This window comes from Hyla sarda, chromosome 3 (genome assembly GCF_029499605.1).
Source record: "Hyla sarda isolate aHylSar1 chromosome 3, aHylSar1.hap1, whole genome shotgun sequence".
Classification (NCBI taxonomy): Eukaryota; Metazoa; Chordata; class Amphibia; order Anura; family Hylidae; genus Hyla; species Hyla sarda.
Window position 1 is genome coordinate 387614940 of NC_079191.1, and position 11148 is coordinate 387626087.

The window sequence follows — 11148 nt, forward strand, 5'->3', positions numbered from 1 at the left end:
TAAATCAACTGGTGCCAGAAAGTTGATCAGATTCCATAAACCTTACAGTACGTATTAAGTTGCTGCTGAATTCTACATAGGAAATTCATTACTATTTGTAACCTAGAGCTCTCTGCTGATATCATGAGCACAGTGCTCTCTGTTGACATCTCTTTCCAGTTTAAGAACTGTCCAGAGTAGGAGAAAATCTTCATAGCAAACATATGCTGTTCTGGACAGTTCCTAAAATGGACAGAGATGTCAGCAGAGAGCACTGTGCTTGTGATGTTAGCAGAGAGCTCTCTGTTTGAAAAACAAAATAATTTCCTCTTTAGCAGCTAATAAGTACTGGAAGGAATAATATTTTTTTTAATTAAAATGTACACATCTGCCTAATTTTCTGGCACCAGTTGATTTAAAAAAAAGTACCCTTTTTAATGTGACTTTTTTTTATGTATTTTTTATTTTTTTTTTAAGTCAGGAGTTGCAGTTAGTTACTACAACTACCATCATGCCCTCATACATGTGGCTCATCAGCTGCTCCAAATGAAATTCCAACTCCCAGCATGTTGGACTATACTAGTATATAGTCCATAGGTCAGTGTTTCCCAACCAGGGGTGCCTCCAGCTGTTGCAAAACTACAACTCCCAGCATGTTGGGAGTTGTAGTTTTGCAACAGCTGGAGGCACCCCTGGTTGGGAAACACTAACCTATGGACTATATACTAGTATAGTCCAACATGCTCAGATTTGTAGTTTTAAAACAGCTGGAGGCACCCCTGGTTGGTAAACACTGCTATAGTATATTTTGACATTTCCCGGGACTTGAAGGATTGGTTTGATAAACTAGTAAAGATAAAGAGGATAAGTCTGACTATATCTGTGTAGTGTGGTATAAATGCAGAAATATGAGCATTCAAGCAAAAGAACAAAATTGTTTCTCAACAAAACAGTTTATTGTCATAAAACGGAAATGGTATGATAAACTTGAATAAACTATTTTATGTAAAACACAATCAGGTACTATGACTGCAGGGCATCAGTAGTCAAAAAACTTCAACTTCAAGAACTGGGAGCTGGAATTGAAGAAGCACCTCCTGCCAGAGGCTCAGACATCCGAGGCAGAGAGATCTGGTGAGTAAAATGATATAGATAGATTAGATGAGATAGAGATAGAGATAGAGAGAAAACGGGGTAGAGCAGCACCTCAGTGGAAAATAGGAAAAATAGTAGGGGTGCGCATCAGTCGCTGGGACCCTGGTCCTGGGTCCAAATGGACAGCATAAAACAAAAGGGATGACCGCAGCACTCCATAGATTAAAAAAGAAAATTGTCTTTATTCCATGAACAAAACTTGGTGCGACGTTTCGGTGTCCTCACAACACCATTCTCAAGCCTTTTTTAATCTATGGAGTGCTGCGGTCATCCCTTTTATATATATATATATGATTAATTATGTATTACAATAATATTAATTGATAAACCAACAAGAAAATAAAAATAAAAAATAACTATTAGAACTTATACAATAACTGTATTACTATATACTTGTATCCCCCCCCCCCCCCACCCCTAGCTCAATACTGATTCTTAAAGGGGTACTCCAGTGAAAACCTTTTTTCTTTTAAATCAACTGGAGGCAGAAAGTTAAACATATTTGTAAATTACTTCTATCAAAAAAATCTTAATCCTTCCAGTACTTATTAGCTGCTGAATGCTACAGAGGAAATTCCTTTCTTTTTGGAACACTGATGACATCACGAACACAGTGCTCTCTGCTGACATCTCTGTCCATTTTAGCAACCATGCATAGCGGATGTATGCTAAGGGCAGCATGGTGGCTCAGTGGTTAGCACTGTTGCCGTGCAGTGCTGGGGCCTTGGGTTCAAATCCCACTAAGGACAAAAATAAATAAAGTGTGATAAGTGTTATAATAATGTCAGCAGAGAGAACTGTGGTCGTAATGTCATCAGAGAGCATTTCAAAAAGAAAAGAATTTCCTCTGTAGTATTTAGCAGCTAATAAGTACAGGAAGGATTAAGATGTTTTAATAGAAGTAATTTACAAATATGTTTAACTTTCTGCCACCAGTTGATTTAAAAGAACAAAGGTTTTCACCGGAGTACCCCTTTAAAGCATTTATGCCATTTGTAATGTTGGGACATGCAGATGCCAGGGAATCTAGTCTACCCCGTTGTTGTCCTATACAGTAACCCCCCGACATGCGATGGCCCCGACATATGATCAAATCGACATACGATGGCCTCTCAGAGGCCATCGCATGTCGATGTCAGCATCGACATACGATGCTTTTATATGTCGGGGCCATCGCATTATCTGCTATCCGACAGCGCAAAATGCTTAAGCTGCTGTCGGATAGCAGTTTAAGCATCCCGGACAGGTTCACTTACCTATTCCCGCAGCTCCGGGTCCACTTCACGATCCTCTGGCGTCTTCTGTATCTTCTCCAGGGTCCGGGCCTCACTTTCCGGCATCGTTATTACGTCGTTACGCATGCCGTCCCGGCGCAGCAACGCAATACCGTCACAAGAAAGCAAGGCCCGGACCCTGCAGAAGATGCGGAAGAAGCCGGAGGATCATGAAGTGGACCCGGAGCAGCGGGACAGCATCGGGAGCCCCTGGGACAGCATCGGGAGCGGTGAGGATGCGGTCTGGAGCAGCGGGGACAGGTGAGTACAGCTTCCTATACTTTACATTGCACAGATCCCTCAACATACGATGGATTCGACAAACGATGGGTCATTTTGGAAAGAATTACCATCGTATGTTGAGGGACCACTGTACTATCAGACCAAATAACGAAGTAGAGCAGGCCCCCATAGAGATTGATTAAATAATTAACATAGAGCATATCAGACAAAATGGCTGAACTGAACAGCATATATAGTGGTCCCTCAACATACGATGGTAATCCGTTCCAAATGAACAATTGTTTGTTGAAACCATCGTATGTTGAGGGATCCGTGCATTGTAAAATATAGAACAGTGGTCTACAACCTGCGGACCTCCAGATGTTGCAAAACTACAACACCCAGCATGCCCTGACAGCCAACTGTTGTCCGGGCACTGCAGGGAATTGTAGTCTTGCAACATCTGGAGATACGCAAGTTGAAGACCACTGGTATTGAAGGTTATACTCACCTTTCCCCGCCGCTACGGACCGTCACCGCTTTTCACCGCTGCCCTGGATGTCACCTGCCATTGCTGTCGCCGTGTCCCCGACGCTCCGGCAAGGCCTCTGCTTCCTCGGCATCCTCGCTCTCCGTCGCCGCCATTACGCCACTATGCAAGACGCTCCTATTGGATGACAGGATGGCGTGCACAGCGACGTGATGACAACGCTGACGATGCAGGGGATCCTGAAGAGGATGCGCCGGAGCCCCGAGGACAGGTAAGTTATGTTGAGAAATGGTCACATGATTGAAAGCCCGGAAATAGAGTGATCTACGGCCACCCCTTTCCTTAAGAATAAGATGTCAGCGAGTCAAAGGAATGAGACACACTGTAATGTCATCTTTTGACATGTCCACACAACTCGTAAATTTGTACTTTCTAATTCTATATTGATAGCAATGTGGATATTATGTAAATTACTCAGCTAAATTGCCTATTGTGATAAAAAAGCATGGTTAGCTATTTGCAATGGTGTATATTTGTGGTCTATAATGGTGTATAACATTTATAGGGTTAGATGACAAATATACACCAGTACAATAACTTAATTATTATATTGTTAAGCATTAGGGAGAGTATGTTGTGTATCATGTAATGATCAACAACACAACTGCTTTCAGTCACTTGATTTTTATTTTAAAATACCTTTTTTTTATTTTTATTATTATTTTTATTTTTTAGATCAACAAGGCCAGGCTTCATTAAGGAGTCACCATGACAGTTCCCCACCATCACCTGTCCTGTCACAATTGGAGAGCTGGAGGGACGTTGAGGCAGATGATAATGTGCCAGTACCTGAGGAGGACATGGGCCAACCCCTGAGCTCAGCTGCCTGTTCACCAGCTATCCCCAGTCCACCCAGTCCACTATCTCCAACCCCAGCACCCGCATCTGTCCCAATGGACACGTACCTTAGGGTACTCCAAGAAAGGGACAGGTTGTCCAGGGAGACGAGGCACCTTGCATGGGAGATGCGACGCTTGAATAGGACCATGCACCGACTTCACCGTCGGCAGGCTGACGACTTCCAAGTGATGTTGGCCAGCACCTTCAGGCCACAGCACAGCTAAGGGTGGACCTCCTGATGGCAATATTTTTAGGCTGGTTGACAGTTTTGTTATGTTAGAAATGTTGGCAATGTTCAGGTTTATTGTATTACCTCTGTATTCTATTACCAAAGTTTCATGTTGACTTGTATATTGTAGCCTCATACAAAATGGTGCCAAATCCTGCCTACAATATAAACATGCAATTGGTATGATTATGCTGGCTGATTGTAGACAGCAGGCATACAAGGCAAAAAAATGATGATTACAGTTGTTATTTATTGCTACATTTGCATTCAAGGCCTTTGCCATCAAAATATTGTAGGTAAGAAAAAATTGATCTCCTGTTGTGGTGTCTACATGATTGATGATAACTTTGATAGCAGAGCACAGATTCCACCAGTGCATGAAATGTGTATTGCAATAGTACCTCTAATTTATTATTATTATTTACCTCAACAGTTGGAGAGGTGGGGTCCTGAGGCATTGTGAATCTCGGTGTAATGTCCGTTTATTTGTTTTTGCATTTTCCCGTTTCAGGCCCTGTTCCGACATTGTTTTTCATGCATTATATGTTTTCTGTGCTTTTCTTCCAGGCGTGGAAGAGTTAAGCCTTTCACACATGTGTTAGGCGAGTGTGGCTTAATAACTCCACCTCAGTCTGTATTATTGTTTTCCTTTTTTGTCTTGGACCGACTTAGTAATATATATTGTGTTTTTACGCCACTGCACTTTAGCGCAGGAAGGGACCGGCTCCAAGTTGTCGACTCACCGTTTAGGGTGAGTGGGCAAGTAGGCAGGGAGAGCTCAGTTTAGGGCTCACTCTCACTGTCCCTGGTCGGTCCATGACACTGGGCCCCGCTTTTCCGAATGTTGAGACACAGCCATATTGTCTTTTTAAGTGTAATGGTCCACCTGGGGATTAAAGTTAAAGGGGTATTCCGTCCAACAGCATTTTATCCCCTATCCAAAGGATAGGGGATAAGATGTCTGATCGCTGGGGGTCCCAGCAGTGGGCCCCCGCGATCAGACATCTTATTCCCTATCCTTTGGATAGGGGATCAAATGTTTTTGCCCGGAATACCCCTTTAAGGTACTAAAGCTATACATTTATTACACTGTGACTTTTAATATGCTGCTGGGATCTGTGCTCCATTTAATAGAGGTCACTTAAGTGTCAAATGCATTGTAAAGCACTACTGTCATTTAAGGGGTACTCCGGCGCTTAAACATCTTATTCCCTATCCAAAGGATAGAGGACAAGATGCCTGATCGCGGGGGTCCCGCCGCTGGGGACCCCTGTGATCTTGCACGCTGCACCCCAGTTAAAATCAGTCCCCGGTGACTGATTTTAACTGGGGTGCCGCATGCAAGATGAGGGAAGTCCCCAGCGGAGGGACCCCCGCGATCAGGCATCTTATCCCCTATCCTTTGGATAGGGGATAAGATGTCTAAGTGCCGGAGTACCCCTTTAAGAAAAAAAAATTGTCATTTACTTACCACTGATTTGCTGAACTCCTTTACCACATAAATTTACGTCCTTGTTGTATCCACAAAATTGTCCACTAAATGTCCACTAAATCCTAAAAGAAGGAGGGAAAGAGATAAATTAAATAACAACTGATAACACAACGGGATCCAACATTCCAACTTGTAACCAAGAACTTCAACTTTTAACTTGAACTGTAGAACTCATAACCAATCGGTGTCAAAGCTTAGGGCAGGATATCCCAGCTTGGGCATGTTTACTTTAAGAAAAGTCATCTGCTCCATGAGCTGAGGGGCCAGCTGTGAACGCTGTGGGTAGAGAATATTACCAGTGACTGAAAATACCCGTTCACTTTGCACAGAGGTTGGGGGGCAGGATAGGAGCTCCTGGGCCACCATGGAGAGAGCAGGCCAAATCGCCCTCCTTTCATCCCAGTACTTGAGACTATCCGCTGTAGGTGCCAGATGGGGTTCAGACAAATAACTTTTTACAGTCTCTGCAACCTTATCTCTGGGTATCCTTGAGGGTTGTCTGGTGTGTCCGACCAAGGTTTGCAAAGTTTCTGCCCAAAAGTCAGCAGCTCTTGATGAGTGTCCAGCAGTGTTTGTGATGGGTGATGATGACATAGCAGACTCATCCTCCTCTTCTTCTTCATCATCATCATCATTGTCCCTCTCTGACGGCACAACCAAGTGTCTTTGCCTGTCACACACCCTGTTGATTAATTTCTCTCTCCAGCTTGTTAGGGAATTGGCTTGGAGTGCCATTTTGCCCTTAATTCGGGGGTCACACATGGTGGCAAGCATCAGTTCAGGGCAAGCATCAGTGAGCTCTGTGATCCTCCGGTTTAATTGTCCATGCAGTCTCCTGACAAGTGTGGCAACATCAGGTACTATGTATCCTCCAGACAAGTTTTCTCTATGGTTGAGGATGGCATCCATTTTGTTAACAAGATGGGTAAAGAGGGGGATGACTTGAGCCAAGCTTGCATATTCTTGACTTAGGTTTGCTGTGTCTGCACGAAAGGGGCTTAGTACAGTCACCACCTGAGCTATTATTTTCCACTCCTCCCTGCTAAGTGGTCTGGTCACACCGAGGACATGTTCATGTGACATTGCATGTATTGCTTTTTGTTGCTCCAGAATTCTTTCAAGCATGTCCAATGTAGAATTCCACCTGGTGCTTACATCCTGCTTCAGGCGGTGTTGAGGAAGACCTGCCTTAATCTGCTCCTGCCTGAAAATGTGACTGTCCTTCACACTTCTATGAAAATGGCCTGCAATTTTCCTACAGGAGTCTAACACTTCAGAGAGCTTTGTATTGCTCTCAGTGGTGTCATCTATACCAGCCTTTACTATAAGATGGAGGACATGGGCGGAGCATCGGACACCAACAAATTTGCCATCCCGCAGTGCTTTTAACATATTGGCTGCCTCATCAGTGACCACAAACCCCATCTTCGCCTGTGTATTTGCCTGCTCCCCAAGCCACTCTGCCACCATTTTCTGTAATGCACGAGTTATGTTATGCGAGCTGCGCTGCTCATCTAAAACCTCTGCATGCAGTAGGAATGAGCAGTGCCCCTGATTTTGTTTTTCTACAACATCAGCTCCTGTGCTTCTTGACCCTGATGTAATTTGGGCTGGTTCCATTACAATGGGCTGCCACCAGTGTGCTGTTAGTGATAAGAAGGCATGCTGCCCACTGGGAGCACTCCACAAGTCTGTGGTGAAATGTACTGACTGTCCTGCGGCTCTGCCTAGCTCCTGTTTTATTAACTCCACACAAGATTTATGTAAGAAGGGTACTATACTGCGACTAAATGTAGTACGGGATGAATTACATACTGGGGTGCAACTGCCTGCATTAGACGTTTAAACGGTTCCCCCTCCACCATGTTAAAGGGAGCTCCCCCGACGGCTATGAGCTCGCCAATGAGGCGGGTAATTTTACGGGACTGCTGTCTTGAAATCCCCCTGGAATGAAATCCACTAAATTGATCCAAGGTGGGCTGTTTTGATTGACTGGGGTCAACAGCTTCACCTCTGTGCCCCTTGTCCAGGTTATCTGAGCTGATGGTAGCACTGGAACTAGAACTACTTGCCCTTTTTTACTAGGTTGAGGTGACAACAACCCACTGTCTTCTCTTAACAGGACTGGCTTGTGGTGTGTGCGCAAATGGTGATTCATGCCAGAATTAGTCAGATGCCCTATAACTCTACCACGACTGACTTCCCTGCCACATAGCTTACATTTAGCTGATCTACCATCACCAACTATTGAAAAATGCTCCCAAACTTTAGATTTCCGGCTGGAACTGGAACCGGGTAGTGCAGATGGGGCATTTTGCGGGAGGGGATTGCTTTTGGAAGCTGGAGGCCTTGTACTGGGGACGGTGGCACTACTTGAATGGGAGGGTGGTGTATCCATTACAACTAAAGAGCCAGAGGATGATGGTGGTGATGATTCTGGAAGGTCAGTTGTAAATAGGAGTGGCAATACAGGACTTTGATATTGTTCACGACTGGACACATCATGAATGAAATCAAGGGGTACCTCCTCTTCTATGCTTCCAATGTGTACACCTTGAAGAGGCGTACTTAAATGCATTATGTCCATGTCTGATTGTGAGCCCTGCTTCTTGTTTCCCTCTCCTTCTTGGTGTCTAATAGTGTTGCTCGCGAATATTCGCAATGCAAATTTTATTCGCGAATATCGCATATTCGTGAATTCGCGAATATTCGCGAATATAGCACTATATATTCGTAATTACGAATATTCTTTTTTTTTTTTTTTTTTTTTCACAGTACACATCACAGTGATCATCCCTCTCTGCTTCCAGCTTGTGTGGTGTAAAGAAGGCTCTAATACTACTGTGTGAGACGGGGGCGCGAATTTTCGCATATACGAAAATTTGCATATGCAAAGTTTTCGCATATGCGAATTTTCTCTTATGCTAATTTCCGCATGCCCGAATATTCGCATATGCGAAAATAAAACGAGAATATTACGAATATGTGAACATTTGCGAATATATGACGAATATTCGTCCATATATTCGCGAATATTCGCGAATTCGAATATGGCCTATGCCGCTCAACACTAGTGTCTAACAGATTGCGAGACATTAAGGGCCACAGTAGCAGCACTAGTGGTGGTTGTCTTATTTTTTCTTGGATATGATGATGAGTATGGCCACTTGATGAAGCATGGGACTTTGCTGCAGGCCTTGCTGGTGATCCTCTTTTGTAAAAAAGTGCAGGTGTTACCTTAGCTTGTTTGCCTGTTGTCTCTGTGCCAGAAGCCAAGTTATCATCAGGTAAACCGTCCATTTCTGCAAATCCAGTGACTCACTTCACACACTGCAACTGTAACACCACCAGCCAGTCTCACAGGACTACCTCACAACTGAATAAAACAGCCTTACTGTCTGCAATACAGTAGGGATCAAATGGAGTAAGCTAATTGGCTAAAAGTTACCATATGGTACTATGTGACAATGAACTTCGATCATGTGACCTCCCAAGGACCAATTAAAAGAATGTAGAATTATTTCTTTACTTCCGTTTACGGACAACGAACACATTCGTTATTCACCGAACGCATTTGTTGTTTGCCTGTTCGTATTATCGGGGCTATTCGGAAATGCTCAAGGTATGTTTTCGTGCATTCGGATCTCTCCGAATGTACGAAAACGGTAATATTCGTTCAATATAACATTCGTGCCGAACCGAATTGCACATGTCTAATATGTATAGCAGCCAGGGCAGTGGGAACAGCACAGCACAGCTGATGTATATAGCCCAGCAGTATTATGTCCCTGTATATCAGTGTTTCCCAACCAGGGTGCCTCCAGCTGTTGCAAAACTACAACTACGGCATGCTGGTAGTTGTAGTTTTGCAACAGCTGGAGGAACCCTGGTTGGGAAACACTGCTGTATATCAATGACTGTGCTGTGTTCTCTGACTGGCCCATACAGCATATACTACAATATATAAACATATATAGGGCAGAGGGCACAGCACAGTCACTGGTATACAGTTAGTGACTGAATGCAGCCTGAGACAGCCCCGGCCACTGGGACTTATCTACAGAGCTCGTTACCTTCTGACCTTCTTTTTCGCACTGATGGCCGCCTCTACAGGTCGGAGACTGTCAGACTGGACTGAGCTCCTATACAGACCGCAGAGGCTGTACAGCTGTGAGGTAGTGTCTCTCTCTGCCGTCTTTCTTCTGCTCTGCAGTGAGCAGCCGGGGGAGGGGTCGGACGGGCAGGGACTAATAAGCTGCAATGTCTGTGGCACATGACCAGCCCCATCAGCCCCCTCTCTTAAAGGGGCAGTAGGGGCTGGTCAGAAGCAGCGCTGAGGCCCAAAGGAAATGTTTTATATTTAAACTTCACTCCCAGCGGTCGGGGCCGGAGAGTAGGGAGTTGCAGCGGTCGTGCGCTGGTCGGTCTGTGCGGGCCGTTTGTGCGGGCCCCCGGGCCTATTTTTACGCAGGGGCCTGGAGCTGCCGCTCCATCCGCCCCTACGTTAATCCGGCCCTGATTCCATACACAGAAGAAATGGTGTTACAAATTATGGGGGGGAGGTTCTATTACCCCTTGTGAAAATGAAAAATTTGGGATAACGCCAGCATTTTAGTGAAAAAATAAAAATGTTCAATTTTCAATTCCAACTTTAACGAAAATTCTTCAAACACCTGGGGGGTGTTTAGGCTCACTATACCCCTTGCTATGTACCGTGAGGGATGTAGTTTCCAAAATGGGGTCACATGTGGGTGTTTTTTTTTTTTTTGCGTTTCCGCCACCCCTGTGCAAATCACCTCAAATGTACATGGTGCTCTCGCTCCTGGGCCTTGTTGTGCACACGAAAAGCATTTTATGTCCACATAATAGGTATTTCCGTACTCCCAAGAAATTGTTTTATAAATTTCGGGGGTCTATTTTTCCAATTACCTCTTGTGAAAATGTGAAAAAGGCAACACCAGCATGTTAGTGTAATTTTTTTTTTTAATTACGATAACATGCTGGAGTAGACCACAACTTTACCTTATCATAAGGGGTAAAAGTAGAAAAAGCCCACCAAAATTTGTTAGGCAATTTCTTCCCAGTACGGAAATACCCTATATGTGGCCCTAAACTGTTGCCCTAAAATACGACAGGGCTCCGAAGTGAGAGAGCCATTTGAGGCCTAATTTAGGGATTTTCATGGGACCCAGATGCTAGAATTACACTTACCTCTGATACCAAAATTACCCAACAGCAGTGTTTTCCAAACAAGGTGCCTCCAGCTGTTGCAAAACTCCCAGCATGCCTGGACAGTCAATGACTGTCCGGCAATACTGGGAGTTGTTGTGTTGCAACAGCTGGAGGCTCTTTATGAGAAGTTTTTCATTTTTATTTGGGGGGGGTAACTGTGTAGGGGTATGTGTAT

The 11148-nt window shown here is 44.3% G+C and overlaps 1 protein-coding gene across 8 annotated transcripts; it reads right to left on the minus strand.

Annotated features, from left to right (window-relative positions):
• Window positions 1-919: 919 nt before the first annotated feature.
• Window positions 920-10297, minus strand: LOC130362852 (zinc finger BED domain-containing protein 4-like). 8 transcript variants are annotated; one of them, XM_056567927.1, is made up of 5 exons: window positions 6054-8429; window positions 5721-5803; window positions 4350-4407; window positions 4086-4275; window positions 920-1110 (listed from the first exon to the last, which is right to left on the minus strand). In XM_056567927.1, exons 1-2 carry the CDS (start codon window positions 7359-7361, stop codon window positions 5786-5788), a joined length of 1326 nt encoding a protein of 441 aa, XP_056423902.1. In that variant the 5' UTR covers window positions 7362-8429; the 3' UTR covers window positions 920-1110; window positions 4086-4275; window positions 4350-4407; window positions 5721-5785. The 8 variants fall into 8 exon arrangements, 5 of the variants coding, with proteins under 5 accessions (XP_056423902.1, XP_056423901.1, XP_056423903.1 ...); XM_056567926.1 differs by having other exon boundaries at window positions 4086-4255; window positions 4334-4407; XR_008891597.1 differs by lacking the exon at window positions 6054-8429 and adding an exon at window positions 9823-10297 and having other exon boundaries at window positions 4086-4407.
• Between the last annotated feature and the right edge of the window lie 851 nt (window positions 10298-11148).

Bases quoted from the DNA above. Each gene is read 5' to 3' on its own strand.
- LOC130362852 (XM_056567929.1), bottom strand. From the start codon at position 7,361: ATGGAACCAGCCCAAATTACATCAGGGTCAAGAAGCACAGGAGCTGAT.